The sequence below is a fragment of the Typopeltis vanoorti genome, chromosome 3, assembly GCF_054136105.1.
Source record: "Typopeltis vanoorti isolate ZY-2024b chromosome 3, IOZ_Tvanoo_1.0, whole genome shotgun sequence".
In the NCBI taxonomy this organism is placed as follows: domain Eukaryota; kingdom Metazoa; phylum Arthropoda; class Arachnida; order Uropygi; family Thelyphonidae; genus Typopeltis; species Typopeltis vanoorti.
Genome location: NC_143551.1, coordinates 120242384 through 120260561, shown reverse-complemented (window position 1 = coordinate 120260561; position 18178 = coordinate 120242384). Strand labels below are relative to the sequence as shown.

The 18178-nt window shown below is 36.6% G+C and overlaps 1 protein-coding gene across 1 annotated transcript in view; it reads right to left on the bottom strand.

The window, feature by feature from the left end:
* Positions 1-685: 685 nt before the first annotated feature.
* The window catches only part of LOC150108517 (receptor-type tyrosine-protein phosphatase mu-like), a 1155664-nt gene continuing 1138171 nt past the window's right edge, over positions 686-18178 (bottom strand). Inside the window, exons 45-46 of the mRNA XM_090415942.1 lie at positions 15914-16049; positions 686-1184 (exon numbers count right to left, since the gene is read on the bottom strand). Of these exons, the coding sequence (XP_090272068.1) occupies positions 1116-1184; positions 15914-16049 (205 nt within the window). The 3' untranslated portion in view covers positions 686-1115. The remainder of the gene's footprint in view (positions 1185-15913; positions 16050-18178) is intronic.

Below are 18178 nucleotides of genomic sequence, written 5' to 3'. Positions count from 1 at the left end.
GGGGAGTGAGAGGCAGGTTTTTTTCGTGCAGAGTTGTGAGTGATTGGAATGCCTTGCCTGAGAGTGTGGTGTCTGCAAGAGTTTGAATGTGTTTAAGACACGGTATGATGAGATGTGTGAGATAAAAGGACCTCCTAGATGAGTCTTTGACTCCATGAGGTCTTGTTTAATAATAATAATAATAATAATAATAACCTTTAAAGGAGTTATATGATATTTGATCTTATCAAATATCAAAAGGAATTGCTTGTTATAGTAATGATGGGATCAGTTTTAAAAGGAGTGAGTGATTAATCACTTACTATAAATAGTCAATTTTTATTATTCTGGTATCGGATGAACAGGAAGAGATTTTTAAATAAACTTTCTAAAAGTTATACAAAATATAATTGTAAAAGCATATACTTAAACTACATCTGATCTGGCCATGTGACCCATGAGAGGCACATCAGACTGAATTACTGTGCCACGAAATTATGTTTACCTAAAAAGTGTGTCACCAACATGAAAAGTTTGGAAAGCACTGTTCTATCCAATAATTATAGAAAGCATTTTATCGGAAGTTATTTTTTAAATGATAAATTTTAAAAGTTGAACAGGAAGAGAAAAGTATGGTCTTTACCATATGGAAATAATGAGCGAGGAAATAATGATCCAGCATGATTGAAATGAATATTCAGAGCAATTACACCTCTAAAAGACATTTATTCTAGTCTAAAAATAATAAAATCTACATATACTATATGAAGAAAGCAATGCTTTTTAATATAAAAGAGATTTAGTTTACACCTTAAATAAACATATACATCTTGTTTTCAACTTACAAGACCTTGAGCTTAAATAAATGTATACAGATTATTTTTAACTTAAAAGAATTTGAGCTATACAAGAAACAAAGAGAAATGTTATAGCACATGTGTTAATATTTCAAGTGTGTTGCACATTTCCAGTCACTTTTATTCACTTTTTTTTTAATGTCAAGTACAACTTGCAGGTACAGCTCTTCACTACTGGAGATAATTTCTACTTTTGTATGCTTAGATGCATCCAGGAACTGTCTTCACATCAACAAGATTCAATATTAGTTAAGTTTCCTCCATTGCAAGATGTTCAGGTTACCATAAAAAGAGAGGAAGTGATTCTGCCAGTTCTAGGGCAGCTTCATAACAGAAATGAAACTGCTCCTTGAAAAAATATAGAGAAAAATTAATTTTTAAAAGAAATTTAAATTTTTATACTTGCATTTTAATGTCTGACAATTAGATGTTTCTTTTGAAATAAAAGAACAAGAAATAAAATATTATTATTATTAACAGTAAAACATTTCAACTACATAGGCATGATTTTTAGTGAAGATGGTAAATTAATTATGGAAATAGACAACAGAATCAACAAAGCTGGTATGGTAGGAAGTCAACTCAATAAATTTATATGGAATAAGAGAGAAATTAGTCAAAAAACTAAATTAGCTGTATACAAGACAGTGTTCAAACCAATTTAAACTTATGGATCTGAGAGCTAGGTCAGAAGTAAAACACTTGACCAAAGACTAGAGACTGCAGATATGAGAGTCCTGAGAAAGATTAAGGGCATGAACATATGGCATCAATGGCAATATCATATTAAAAACAAGGATATTAGGAAGGAACTTGACATTGTCAGCATCCAGGAATTCGTTAGCAGAGCTAATCTCAGGTGGTAAGGTCACTTAAATAGAATGGGGAAGGAAAGATTAGCCAAACAAGTGTTCTCTGCCAGGTTGGCAGGAAAAAGACCCAGAGGAAGACCAAGATATAGGTGGATTGATACTGTAGGTTTAAGTGAACCGAACTTACATATACCCCCTACTAATGAATTGCCAGACCGGTGTACCCATATATTATTATTACTACGATAACGAGCCAAGAGGCTATTTTTCCTGCAGCATAAATTAAATTAAGGGGGGGGATAATAAATCCCTCATTATTTTAAAGCCGGATAACCTTGGTATTTCAGGTCTACCTATTCACTGATGAGACCTAAATAAAGGTCGAAACTGGTCTGGGTAGGGACCTCTCCTCATAATGAAAAACAGTAATATATCTCCTAGGAGCTGCGTTTTACATTATGAGAAAATATTAAGGATAGTGACGGAGCTTGCTCCAACCTTTGTAACGAGTTGCTCTAGTGTTGTACTACCCAAGTGATGACTTATGCTTGGACTCGCCAACAGTTCTTCGGCATGAAACTCTTAGATTTTGATCTCCGCGTTTCGTATCCGGCTTCAAAATAATGAGGGATTTAATATCCCCTTAACTTAATTTACGCTGCCAGAAAAAAATAGCCTCTTGGCTCTTTATCGTAGTAATTCTCTCAATCTGTCATCGTACTCCATCCACATTCCAAGGACCCAAAGAAATATATATTCTGAAATCATCTTCCATCCAACATACAACATATTAGTATATCGATAGTTCAAATATTTATTATTATTATTATTAATCATTCAAGACCTTAATGGCATCAAGACTCACTGTGCAAAGTTCACCATAGACAACATGAACTTTATCATATTACTCCTTAGATTCATTCACTGTCTGCACTCTCACCATCCTGTCAGGCAATGCCTTCGATTCTTCAACTACTCTAAATGCAAGATGCATCTCACTCTCTCTCTCTCTTGTATAATTTCCAGGGACACTCCCTTGTCTCTGTCTCTTTCTCTTATTTGACCATAAGAAATATCGCTCTGGTGCCAATCTGGTAAATACCTCTAAGCAACTTAAATGTCTCGATTATATTATTAGTGAGGGACCATATACAGCGTTGGGCAGATGAGGGTAATGTTATCTGTGAGAGTCGACATGGATTTGTTAAGGGGTGCTCTTGCTTTAGTAATATGATTTTTTTTTTTTTTATAATAAAGTGACAAGAGCAGTTGATGAGGGGAAAGGCAAATACTGCCATTTTTTTTGATTTTGCAAAGGCACATTTGACAGGGTGCCACATGATAAGCTGATATTTAAGTTGCAGCACATGGGTTTAGATGTCAGGTTAGTCAAGTGGATTCAGGATTGGCTGTCTGATAGGTGTTAGAGAGTTGTATATAGTGAGGCAATATCAAGGAGAGAGAGAAAGAGAGAGAGAGAGGGGGTTACAAGTGGGGTCCCACAGGGCTAAGTACTGGGACCTGTATTGTTTAACCTTTATATCAGTTACATTGTCAATGGATTGCAGGGGGGGGATATTCAGTTGTTTGCAAATGATGTGAAGCTGGGAAGGCTTATTAGTAATAGTGCAGATGTGGCAACCCTGCAAGAGGATTTGAATAAACTAGGCAGATGGGCAAATGAATATGGATGTCGGCTTAATGCAGCAATATGTAAAGTCTTGAAGTTTGGGATACATCAATGGGACGCTGCGTACTCGACTGGAGGAGCTGTACTGGAGGAAGTAAAGGAGACAAGAGATCTGGGAGTGGTGATTGATAGAAAACTGAAATTCAGAGAGCATATTGCAAAGGTGGTGAAGGTAACCCAGAGGATTGTTGCAATACTGAGAAGGACACTGACTTGCAGAAATAAAAGAGTTATCATTCCATTGTATAAGACCCTAATCAGACCACACTTAGACTATTGTTCTCAAATTTGGTCCCCAGGATTTGAAGGGAATAAATTAACTGTGGAAAAGGTACACAGGTGGATAAGAAAGATGGTTTCAGAACTGTACACTGTTAGTTATAAGGATCAGCTGAGGGAATGTAGACTGCAGAGTTTGGTAGATAGAAGAAGGAGAGATGATATGATTGAGACTTTTAAACTGTTGAGAGGTAGTTACAAGGTTGACACTGGGGAGTTCTTTCACTTGGTGGAAGCAGGAGGAGTAATGACAAGGGGGCCATTCCTGGAAGTTACGAAAGGAAGCCGCGAGCAAGAGGATGAGGAGTAGTTTCTTTGCGTGGAGGTTGGTTGAACCGTGGAACGCATTGCCTGAGAGAGTGGTGAGAGCAAGAATTGGCAATGAGTTCAAGGAGTGGTATGATAGACTTTGTGTTTCCTAGGAAGGACCTCCCACGATGAGTCTCTTGACTCCATGGAGGCCTGAATAATAATAATAATAATAATAATAATAATATCATCCCTTTGTTTTCTGTCTTATATCCATTAAATACAATAGGCTATATACAGTCTGCCTATGCCAGTGATGGCGAACCTATGACATGCGTGTCAGCACTAACACATTTCAGGGTTTCAGGTGACACACCTTGGATATTGAAAAATATTGGTATTCTGATGAAAAAACTAATTTCAATAGTTTATTAAATTAATTGTATAATATGAATTCATAGATTGTATATCAATGTCCTATTAAATAAATAGCCTAATATGATATGTATACGTCACGATCTATTATTAAGTAGTTAAATTTATAATGCATGTATGCAAGTGCACCAACAACGTCAATATTTAAAAAAAAAAGATGTTTGACACATATGGGTAAAAAGGTTCACCATCACTGGTCTATGCCATAACAAACAATAACTTTGAACCCTCTCCAAGTTACTTCATCTTCTTCAAATCATGGTGAACAAATCTGAGTGCATTAATCCAGATGTGGTCTGCTCATACAGTATATACATTCAATAGAGCTGTATGTCCATATTCAAATTTCTGTAGCTGCTGCAATGATTTATTTCAAAGTTTTTGGAACAAATATTACTTAAAACTGGAATGCAAATAAATAATTTACTGAGTAAAATCAATTACTAACAAGCTGATGTTATACCAGCTGACTAGCATTATCAAAACTTCAACAATGTGCAGTCAGTGAAAACAGAGAATGAAATTACTATTATTATTATTTTCTTCACCTCCATGGAGTCATGACTCATCATTGGAGGTCAACACTAGTCAATACAAAGTCTATCATGCCACTTGTTAAACTTACCCACTGTATGCACTTTTACCACCCTCTCAGACAATGCATTCCAGGTTACTACCACTCTTCATACAAAAAACTTATTTTTTAACCTTTTACTCACTACTTCCTTTTGTAACTTCCAGGAATGACTTCTTGTCCTTGTTCCTTCTCCCCCTCATTCTACCATATGAAAAATATCCTCAGTCTTAATTATTAATGCCAGCAGTGCAAGGACTTCTGTCAGAAAAGGGCATATGTAGAACTACAAGGGGGGGGGTGATTATGAAGAGCTCTGGAGACAGCTAATGGGTGTAGTGTGGAATGAGGAGTTAGCTGAAAAAGAGATCAATGCAGCTTGGGGGATTTTCAAAAACTATCTAGTAGATGCAATGTCTAAATGTATTACAAGGGTGAGAAGGTTAAATAAGGTGGATGTGAGATGGATGAATAAAGAGATTAAGCATGCGATACAGAGAAAAAGGGCATTGTGGAGGCAGCATAAGAGAAGTGGAAATAACCAATTCCATGAGGTCTACAAAGACCAAGCAAGGAGGGTGACTTGGTTGGTGAGGGTAGCTAAAGAGAGGTATGAACAGCAATTGGCTAATGAAGCCAAAAAGAATCCTAAGGAATTCTTTTGATATGTAGCCAGCAAAAGAAAGAATAATTATGGAAGGATGACATTGATTGGAGAAAATGATATAAAGACAGCTGATGCAGAATGTGTGGTGGAGATACTTAATGAGCAGTTCATAAAGATCTTTCAATCTTGTGAATGTGACTTCACGGAGGGATTGAGAGCAGTTGATGATGGGGAGGAGAGACTGACTGTAGGTGAGCAAGAAGTGTATGGGGAGTTGAGTAAACTAGATGTTAATAAGGCTGTGGGACTTGATAATATATCACCACATATTCAAAGAATGTGCCAGGGAGTTGACACCTGCCTTGACATATTTTTTTAATATGAGTCTTGCACTCGGTCAAGTTCCTAAGGAGTAGAAGGAGGGCAAGATTGTGCCACTTCATAAAGGAGGTGATCGAACTCAAGCATCAAACTATAGGTCTATCTGTGTGTCAGGTGTTGTGGTTAAGTTGTTGGAGAAGTTTGTGAGAACTAGAATCCAGAGTTGGGTTGATAATAATGGTATTATCTTTGATGGACAGCATGGATTGGCTAAAGGGAGGTCATGTTTTAGTAATCTACTTACTTATTACAATAAAATGACTGCTTCCTTGGACAGAGGAAAAGGATACACAGTAATATACTTGGATTTCGCAAAGGCTTTTGATAGAGTACCTCATGATAGGTTGATAGTCAAACTAGAGCAGATGGAGTTGGATATTAGATTGGTGCATTGCATTGGAGACTGGCTGTCTGATGAGTATCAACAAGTTGTGTATGGGGGAGCGATATCCAGGAAAAGGAAAGTCATTAGTGGAGTGCCTCAGGAATCTGTTTTAGGTCCATTGCTGTTTAACTTGTATATTAATGATATAGGTGAAGATTTGGATGGAGATATTCAGTTGTTTGCAGATGATGCAAAGTTGGGATGAACCATGAAGTGTAGTGAAGATGTTGTGGCCTTACAGGAAGACTTGAATAGATTGAGTGATTGGGCACAGAAATGGGGATGTGAGTTCAATGTTGCAAAATGTAAGGTTTTAAAATTTGGAAAACAAAGATGGGATGCAGAATTTATGCTTGGTGAGAATATATTGTTGGAGGTAGAAAAAATACGAGATCTGGGGGTGATAGTGGATAAGGATCTAAAATTTAGGGGACATTGCCTAAATTGTGAAGGCAACACAAAAGCTTCTGTGAACGATGTGGAGGACATTGACATGTAGAAGTAGGGAGATTCTTTTTCCGTTGTATAAGGCTTTGATTAGGCCACACATGGACTATTGTGCCCAGATTTGGTCACCTGGTTTTCAGAAGGATGAAGAGATGTTGGAAAGGGTCCAAAGGAGACTGACTAAGGTTTCTGACTAGTTTTTGACCTCTGGAATGTCGAGTATGAGGAAAGATTGAGAAGATGTAATTTGCAGAGTCTGGTGGACAGGAGGAAGAGGGGGAGATATGATAGAGACCTACAAGTTGGTAAGGGGTTGTTATAGGATCAGTGTTGGAGAAGTTTTACAGAGAATAGTGGGAGATCAGGGGGGGGGGAACCAGAGGTCATCCCCTGTATAAATAGGGTGTGAGTAGGAGAGTGAGAGGCAGGTTTTTTTCATGCAGAGTTGTGAATGATTGGAATGCTTTGCCTGAGAATGTGGTGTCTGCAAAGAGCTTGAACGTGTTTAAAACACTGTATGATGAGCTATATTGATATTGTGTGATAAAAGGGCCTCCCAGATGAGTCTTTGACTCCATGATGTCTTGGGGTGGTAATAATAATAATAATAATAACTCTTCAACAGTTTAAATGCCTTAATCAGATCTGCCTATCCTTTTCTCTTCTATTCACTAAACTCTGTAATCTGACACCCTATCTTCATAATCAAGATTTACACCTTTCTAAGATTCCACATCCTACTGTATATGCTATTTGCACTGCTGAAGGCAGTGCTGCATGCTGGTTTGGATAATATGGGGTTTGCATATTGTTGGCCTACCATGGAAACCCATGTTGTAAGCCTTGGTTCTGAATGATTTTGGGGAAATGCATGTTCCAGTTCATTTCTAGAACTCCGCATCCAACATGTCTGCTGACGAATGATGGTTTATGCATATTACCCTTTGTTGCACCATATGATCACATTTGGTGAGTGTGGTGGGCTGTTCACTATAGGTAGCACTTTCAGTTGAATCCTCTGTGCTTCCATCTCAGTATAGTATCACTGACTATTGACCTAGAATGGCCCAATTTGTCAACAATTTTCCAAAACAGATAGGCCTGCAACATGGCATCCTACACAATGCCTCTTTCAAACTATCAGTTCCCTTCTCGCAGCCATTTCACCCAGACACAGTTGCACTGATTTGGAAGCGTCACATTCCAAATATGATGCTTCCAAATCAGTGCAACTGTGTCTGGGTGAAATGGCTGCGAAAAGGGAACTTTACAAGCCTTATGTACTCTTTGAGCTACACAAACTCGTCCTGCTTTGGACAAGTTTGTGTAGCTCCTTGAGTTCATAAGGCTTGTCTTTGTTTCTTTTTCTTTTTTAATCCCCAAGTACGAATTAGCAATAAAGGTGTGTTCAATAGGGACAAGAGGATTCAGTGATGCCTATGCAAACAATCCCCACAGTAGGATACTGTCACTATCACTAGCCTGTTTCTGGCCAACCAGGAACAGGATGCAGTCAGGATGGCCAGAAACAGGCTGGGTAGTCATAATGTTCTGGCTCATAAGTAAAAGTGAGGTCGTGACAAGAAAATTGACCATATTGGAGTGATTTGCAAGTAAGCATGTCAATCAGCCCACTCATACGAATTAACATACCTACATGCATCATATTCCTCCAATTTATACTGTCTACAAACACGTGACTCATTGCATGACATGTGCACCTTGCCCATGAAGGATGGCTGCTGACTTCTTTCCAAGCAGTGTATATCAACAGTATCTCTGATTGCCCTCTTTGCATCATCAGCCAACAATGGGAGATCTCCTGTCAGCTCCTTTCCAATATCATTAATGTATGGAGACAACAAATGTCCAAAGACTGATCTCTGGGTCACCCCACTGGTCACATTAAATCTGGTAGATTCACATTCTCATTATATCACTTTCTGATACCTGTGTGTTGACCACCCACTCATCCAAGCCAATAGTTTATATTCCAATCCCATATTCTTTAGTTTAAGCAACTGCCTTTCATGATGGTATTCTTTCAAATGATTTGCAAAAGTTCAATCTTATCATATTATCCATTCCTTTTATCCAACTCAGTTGTAACATTATTAGAAAATAAGAGCGAACTGTTCAGACATGACCTCCCTTTAGTAAACTCGCACTGTTTCTTGCAAAATGTGTTTTGTTTGTCCTCCCATTTCCGTATGCACGTTCTTACACAACTTCTCAAAAATTTTTACAATTACTCTAGAAATATTGATAGGTTGATGTTTAGATGCACTAGTCTTTGTACCACCCTTGTGCAATGGGATTACCATACATTCTTTCCATTCCTGTGGGATGTTTCCTGAGCTGAGACTCAAATCATTCAAATATTTCAATGGTCTAGTCCAGCGTTTCTCAACCTTTCTAAGCCCAAGGACCAGTAAAATGCCTAAAACAATACTATGGACCACTAAGTTATTTAATTTTTTTTAAATGTATGTGAGGATTACCCAAGATTTTCGAAAAACTGTGCCTTTTATAACATAATATATCTAAAAGCATGTTTTTTAATACAAATGGAAACATAATTAAGTTAGAAGTAAATGATTAAAAGTGTATCATCAGTGAACAAAGTTTTAATTTTTATTAAACAAATAAACATTATCAGTTTCTAATTTGCTGTGGGCAAATGAATGAGTATTTCAGCGCTGTCCCTCTGATACCTCCATTCATCTGCCCACAGCAACTTTTATATTTTATATGTTATCCCCATTCATCTGCCCACACTCATTAAGCTCACTCCACAACAAATTTCTTAGCGCCGTTGGTACCATGAGCAAATGAATGGGTAATGTCAGCGCCGTCCTGTGATGCCTTCATTCATCTGCCCACAATGAGTTTATCTTTAATTCCCATACATCCATCCACAGCAACTTTTCTATTTTATATGTTATCCCCATTCATCTGCCCATACAACAACTTTTATCTTCACGCAATCTCTGATTCAACCTGTGACATGTAAACTGTTCCATTCGCTAATTGCATTGTGAGATGACAGAAAAATGTTGTTCTTATCTTATTCCATTCATCATAATACTGAATACAAACTTGATATCCATGGATGACATCCCTTGTCCTGTCCAAACCAATCCCCTGCATATATCCAAAAATTTCACTCAGTACATTCCAAAGCAATTAATGTCCCCCCCACACACACTTCTATATGAATAGCCTTATTTCCCTTACGAATTTTCCCTGACCAGCAAAAAAATGTAAGACTTCCTGTTATATGAACTCCTTCCCGATATCTATAAACAGTCCAACCCACAATGTCAGTCATAAAGTGCCATCCACGTGGTCAGGTGCATTTTCCTGCCAGTGACCGTATGCCCTATATACCATAAGCATGTGATTTGTACTAATCATGTCATGATGGTGGTTTTAATTATATCCTGACTTCCTGTTATGTGAACTCCTTCCCGATATCTATAAACAGTCCAACCCACAATGTCAGTCGTAAAGTACCATCCACGTGGTCAGGCACATTTTTCCGCCAGTGACCGTATGCCCTATATACCATAAGCATGTGATTTGTACTAATCATGTCATGATGGTGGTTTTAATTATATCCGTCCTGTTTTATCCAGAGGCACAACAGTGATCATCGTAAATCTGGCAGATTCATTAATCTTGTGGTGGTTTTATTTATATCCGTTCTGTGTGTTGCTTGTATTCGTTACATTTTGATGTGTTTCTGTATAATCCATGACCATATGGATGTTGTTGTCTGCATGCGACGGATTTGGTGTGCAGCATATTCCCGCAAGTGACCATATGAGATACGGAACTTCGCTAAATGAGACACAGGCAGCTATCCTCCTTTCCAACAGAGCTGGGCCTCACCATGACGTCACTTTGCATAACTTGCGATTCATCCCCGATTTTGGAAATGGATTAATTCCAAAACCAGTAATGAGAATAATCGGAAATTGTAGTCAAATAAATGTTACCACTTACTTTTAATAAGATGGTTCAGCTTCTTGTCCTTTGCAGAGTTGCAGGATATCTGGCTCAATATTGGTCAACTTCAGTCGAAGGTCAGCACACACACACACACACACACACACACACACACACACACACACACACACACACACACACACACACACACACACACACACACACACACAAACACTAGGATGATTTCTGCATTTTGTTTTTATTTGAAGGAGCGATGAAAATCCTTTCTTACAAAGATAGGTTGTAGAAAACAACATGATGATTTTCAGTGCTTCAGATAATTCGGGAAATTCACTTCTCACTGAAGGCGAGATCCAGAATTGAGCCAACCAAGATCACACAATTGCATTTTAAGTGCACTGTCACTTGAAAGCTCAATTAATTGGGTTTTTTTCGATAATGAAAGGTCGTTTTTGTGACTATAAGCCTGAAATAGATGTTGAACCCACAGAAATTTCTTACAAAAGTTATTCGGAAAATATGTTTCAAAATTCTGTTTCAGGGTTTTGAAGTGGTCACAAACCCTTTCCAGAAACTCAGAATCAACAAAAAGATCGTTTTCCACTAAAATGGATTCCAATGTTAGAAAAGGTGCAAATTATTTGTCTTTTACATAACTAATGCACAACACTAGCTTTTTTTTTTATCGAATGCCTTTATTTTGTCATAGGAATCAAGAACAGTTAAAAGAATTTCCCTGAAGGGAGAGTTTCAGTTCATTTAATTTTGAAAAAAAATGTCTGAAAGACAGGATAGTATTGATAACCATGCTTCGTCAACAAGGAGTGATGCAAAATTAGAATTACGTTCATTTACAAACTATAAAACTTCATGCCTTAATCGAAATGATCTTGCTAGTGTTTTGTCTCTGGAGAGCTAGCAAATTTCAGAATGAAGCAAAAGGTGTATATATTCACTGTCCATTTCATTGCAGAATACTGAAAATAACCTGTTATTTAATGGTTGAACCTTAATAAAATTAACTAGTTTACAGCATTGTATTGCACAGTTTTAAATTCTAGTGGCATTCCTTTGGAGGCCAGCTTTTCCCTATGTCACACATTGTTTCATAAACAATATACCCGATTCATAACCGGAGCCACTTCCTTGACCTTAGAAACAACCCCCCAACTTTGCCTGCCTGCAAGGGCTCAAGCTCCATCCGATCAGAAGCCTATACATTTTCCCCACTGACTCCCTTTGTGTATTATATAATTATTGAGAGTGTGAAATATTTCTTCTCCAGTTGTTCAGGATGACAAAGTTCTACAAAACAGAATATCGTCATGAATTTGTTATCATGTGCATATCTTACGCAGCATATTAACTGCGCATCATCTGTAACACATAATAAGGGCTCTTCTTAACTCTTTTGATTAACTGAGATTCTACATCACCTGCCATATCATTAATTCTGTGACCTACAGTGTCATTGAAATCAAATCAACATCTTTTAGTAACTTGTTGCCAAACATAGTTTTTACAACATTTTTATAGCTGGAAGTAGTAAATTTTCCCAGATACAATGAGGTTTCCCTGTTTTTGCTATGCGCAAACTTAGGAGATAGGATGCTTCCAGTGCCTTGCTGTTAATTGAACCCATGACCAAAACTACATCTTTCCCATGAATTAATGTCGCTGAAGTTGGATTTTTTTTTTCTTTTCAATTTGCTTATTTTTCACATCACAATGTTTAGTTTCTAAATGTCAGAGTTTCGTAGGTTTTATGCACTCGTTCGACAACACTTCATAACACAAAAGACATTGAGGTTTCATCTCCACACCAAGTAAACCCGAATTCGAAATATGAACTATTATATTTCCTACTGTATTTTTTCTTTGAACTGCTTGTTTCTTCTACTTTAATAGTATCAGATTTACTCGCTGTTAAATACCGGGGTTAACTCACGACACACTTTGTTCAAGTATCATTTAGCACTTCTGAAGGTATACTGAGCCTTGGTTGAAGGAGGAAAACCTTCAGTAATAAAAATCAATAAATAACAAGCAATTGGTTGAAATGTGGATAACACATGTTCACTTCAAATCTGACAAAACAGCAAGGGAATGCAGAAGCAGTAAAACTATATTGTTATTCACTTCACTCCTCTTATTATTCGTCATTTTGCCACTACAAATTATTGTAGTGCCAGAATGATGAGTAATAAAAGAAGAGTGAAGTGAACAACAATATAGTTTTATTGCTTCCGCCTTTGAACATTTTGATGCTTTTTCTTGTTTTTTTTTGTCTCCATTTGATTTCAATAATTTTTACTTACTTATTTAATTTTAATTTCTTTGGATAACTAAAAATATATATATTTATATAATTAATTTAAGTCTGCCTCCGAACCACCTCTCCTATTGTCACGGACCACAGGTTGAGAAACACTGGTCTAGTCAGTTTGGCTAAATCTTTGTACCACCTTTGTGAAATTAGGATTATCATACATTCTTTCCATTGCTACTGGATGTTTCCTGAACTGAGACACAAATCATTCAAACATTTTATGAAGAAAGAGTCAAAGGATAGTCATACATTATTTTATGGGGACTCAATCATCAGAAGTGTTGTTCCAAATAAAGTGCACAAAACATAGTTTCCTGGTGGAACAATGAAAAAAATAACTGATGCATTGCAGAAAAGGAAAGACTGGGCATCAAAATTAGTGGTAGTCATGAGCACAAATGACTTAGTTGGGGAAGAAAAAGAATGTTGATAGAGACTTGAGGAAGTTGTTGCAGCAGATAAAGAAGAATAGTGTTGTTGGGAAAGTTGTAGACATGTTGCCCAGATATGATAACAGTGAACTGAGAAGGAGACAGAGATAATAATAGCAAGATCACTGAGTTGTGTGAGGCAAAGGGGGTTCAATTTGTAAACCTGTGGAGTGAATTTGAAGGGAAGTTGAAATTGTTTAAAGCTGATGGATTACATTTGAATGGGTTTGGTGTTGGGCATTTAGAAAGTCTATTGTTTTCTGAGAAGACACAGAATCAAGAAGTTAATGTAGTGAATGATCACAGTCTATTTGTGAAACAGGACAGCACAAATAAATGGATTGCATGTCAGGAGGAAGATGGATATGAGGTTGAAGATGTATCAGCACAAGATGATGGAATGCATAAAGGTGAGGATGAGATAGGTAGGAATGGAAATCAGAGTCAAGATCAGAGAAACGGGAGTGGTCACACTGAGAGAAGTGTGGTATAGCAGCTAGAATAGAGAATGTTGATGCTGGTAGAATGGCCTCAAACACACACAGAGATTGTTATGTTTGTACCCAAATGTACGGAGTATTCGAAACAAGAGAGTTGAGTTTGTTGCATTGTTTGAGTCAGTATGCCCATAGATAATTGGAATAAGTGAAACTGGTTGTCTGAGAAGGATGTGATGTCGGGAATAGAAATAGAAGGATATATAATTTTCCAGAAGGACAGAAAAGTGAAAAGAGGAGTGGGGATGCTGTTAATAATTTCAGAGGAATTATGTCTGAAAAGTGTGGAAGTTGATAGTGAATGCACAGATTTTGAATCTGTGTGGTGTGAAGTTGAAATAAACAGGTTAGTATATCTGATAGGATGATGTTATAGGCCAGGGAATGCTGAGAGATAAGTATCTTAAGCAGCATGTGACTGAAGCAACCAGAGGCTTTAATGTTTTGGATTTAGTGATAATTTCACAAGATGTAGTTGCAAGAAAAATAAGAATATGCATATAGTACCATAGTATATGACCTAGAGACTGTGATCATCTGCTTACGTTGCTTAAGTATATATGTAACCTTGATCAAGATAATTCTCATATATATTGTGACATAAACATAAGAGTGAAAAAAAAATCTCAAAACATATCATCTCAATACCAGAAATTAAACAAAGATTTGCTAAACCACAGAAATATTCATATTCAACAATCCTTATTTTAGATTGTGGGTGAAAATGAACAGAATAGAATCACAATGTGATTCTCTTCTTTAACTTTCATTATGATGTACAAGGCATGTTCAAAAAAAGAGACTGAACTTTTTCTGTAAAGACTTTATTGCTCATTTTACATTTTAAGCACTGTCCCCTTCAAAGTAGTCCCCTCTACTGGCGATACACTGTTCCAACATTTCTTCCATTGTTGGAATGCTTCCTAGAACACACTTACTGTGATGGTGTGCAGATCTCTTATTGCATTTTCCTGAATCTCCTCTATGGTTTGGAAATGATGTCCCTTCAAAGTGGCTTTAAGTTTTGGAAACAGGAAAAAGTCTGCTGGGGCTAAGTCCAGAGAATAGGGTGGATGGAGCATAATTGATTCTGTTGCCATATAACTGCGGATGAAGAGTGATGCGCAAGCCGGTGCAACATCCAAGTCTGGTTTTTCCACAATTCAGGCCTCTTCCTATGCACAACATCCCTCAAACATGCTGAAACTTCCTGGTACAACTCTTTGTTTACCATCTGACCACATGGTACAGATTCATAATGGACAATACCTTTCCAATCAAAAAACACAACCAACATCACCTTGATCTTTGACTGACTCATCCAACGGCACTTAAACCCCTCATAGCACTGTGTTCAGCTCATACAGTCCTCCCTGTATGCTTATTTAAGCAATTGAAATCCCTCTATAACAGTTTTACCAAGTATGCAGCAAAATTTCACACACCCACACATTATTCTTCAAGCTCTTTCATTGTCAGTAATCTGACAAACAGCATATGCTCACTTCAGTGGATGTAACTCGATGACTAATGCTCATAGCAGAATGGGGAAAATGGCAGATTGTTGTCAAAACCTGCTGCTAGGTGTGCTCAGTAGCCACAGCGCACTCTCTGTGCAAGTTGGTGTGCTGTTTAAAAAGTTCGGTAATTTTTTGAACACCCCTCGTATGTTATAATGATGTAACATTAGTAATTTGGCAGTTTTTTTTTTTTTTTTTTTTTTTTTTTTCTGAGGGGAAATGGCACAAAACTTTTGGTATTAATTTTTTTAAAATTTATTTTATTTTTTAAAAATTAAATATGAATACACAGAGCACAAAATTACTATAAAATCATGAAATTAGTTTTAATTTAGGTTTGCAAATTTGTGAAAATTATGTCCATCTAGTAAATCCTGAATGAATATTTATTTTATCTATAGAATGCTTTTATAATTATTCTGTAATTTTGAGGTAAGAAAACAAAAATTCTGCAACAAAAAATACAAACCAAATAAGAGACAAATTCTGGCCTTATGTATTGAAGCTGGTTGACCACCTGAAATATATCCACCTTGTGTTCTGTTTTGATCTGATCAGACAAGTTACTAATGGCACAAAACAATCCACTCTGAGTTGCTCCATCTCTGTTAAAAAGAATAATAAAATCTTTTGCTATATTAGTCTGCTGCAATCCAATTATTCAATTATATTAAGTCACAGTAATGCTTTGCATAACTTTTAGAACACAGTACAGGGTATTTCAAAAAGAATGATCCAATTTCAAATAATTATATTTAATAATAAAAATGTGGTACAGTCACAAAATAAATTATCAAGTATGAAGTAAGGCCTAAAGTTTCATTCACCACAATTACAAATGCTTAAGCCACATTCATTTGTGGTTCGTGGTTGCAGAGATATACAATTTTCAAATCGGGACATTCTTTTTGAAACACCCTGTATTTAATAATTATGGATGTGTTATGATTTCTGCATGAAATATACAGGTAAGGATGAATGTACAGAGATCATTGGAAAAAAAAAAAAAAATAAAAACAAAACAAATATCCTTGCTTTTATCACTCCTAAGTTTAAGCTCTGTGACTATGTAAACAAATATTTATATTTCTCCATGAACATAAACATATTAAACTGTATGCATCCTCAACTTAAGTTTCATGGTATTAAAACAACATCAAAAACAAAATATATATATATATATCACATATTTATCAACTGATATTGTTGAATTGATGAAGTTGAATTTTAACCAGCATCTTCAGTGAACAACTTGTCATGGTAAACAGGCAATGACAATTAATGTTGGAAACAACGTTTCATGCTGTTGCTGGCCATACAAATAGGCTCTCTGATTTGTAATTACTTCTCTATAGTACATTAGTTTTCTTCCATCTAATCCTCTGGGGGTGGGGGTCTGCCAGTCCTGACATACCATAATGATGGTGTGCATCTCTTGTGTTTTTTGAGGGAAATGTTCAATTTACAATCAATTTACAAACCAAGTCACAATCACATGATATGTGGTACCCGTATGGAATCTGTCCTTTCATGAGGAATGAGAATTAAAACTTTAAAGCGCTATATGAATGGTGTGCGGGTTATATTTATTTAGTATTTTAGCTATCGTTTTGGATGTGCCTCAGATATAGGAAATAGGAATAATAGTGCTTTGGTCTAAGATGGGATTGGAGCATGTAGTATTTTGCCTATTTTATAGGGACTGTAGATGTGGCAAGAGTGTGGCAAAGATAGTTGTAGTAAGAACTGTAGTCATTATCACAAATGGCTCTGGTTGTTTGAGAGTGATTTTTTGAAGTTAATTAATACAGTATGAGTACTATCTCCCTTGAAAGAGATAAATTCATATTTGGTTAGGAAATGCATAAGGCATTCAGCTTGTTTAAAAAAAAAAAAATCTTTAATAAATTGAGAAGAACATTAAGAATTGAAGCAGATGTGTTACTTATAGGACTTGAATGGACTCTATGAGTGGGCAAGTGAGTGAAACTATCAGTTCACTGTTGCAAAGTGTAAGGTTCTGAAATTACTATCAATTTCAGAAAAAAGTTTCTGAAATTGATAGTAATAAAAATGACCACAGGATGAGAAGTACACACTTGGTAGGAAAATTTTGAAAGAAGATGAGGATACAAGAAATGTTGGAGCAATGGTGGACAAGAACCTGAAGTTCAGGGGTCACACTATACACATTGTAAAGTGATCACATTAGATTATGCCAACCTTAATGCACAGAAATAAAATGATTATGGTTCCATTGTATAAGGTCTTGATCAGGTCTCACCTAGGTTTTCATGGTGAGAGGATATATTAGAAAGCACCCAGAGAAAATTGAATAAGGTGATAAATGTCTTTGGAATGCAGGATATGAAGATGGATTGATGGAATGTGATGTGCAAAAGCCTTGTGAATAGGATGAAAGGAGATATGATTGAGGCATTTAAGTTGGCAAGGGACTGTGGAAGAAATTTTTGATAGGATGGGGAGGATAGAACAAGAGGCCATCCCTGGAACAATAGGAGGGTGTGAGTAAGACAGTGAAGAGAAAGTTCTTTACATGGAGAGTGGATAGCAAGTAGAATGCATTGCCTGACAATGCAGACATGCTGGAATTTCAAGCACAATTTGATGACTCTCTGTGTGATAGTATGTATCTCAATGGAGTCAAAAGACTGCAATGATTCTTTTGACTCCATGGAGGTCTGGTGTTAATAATAATAACATGAATTATCAT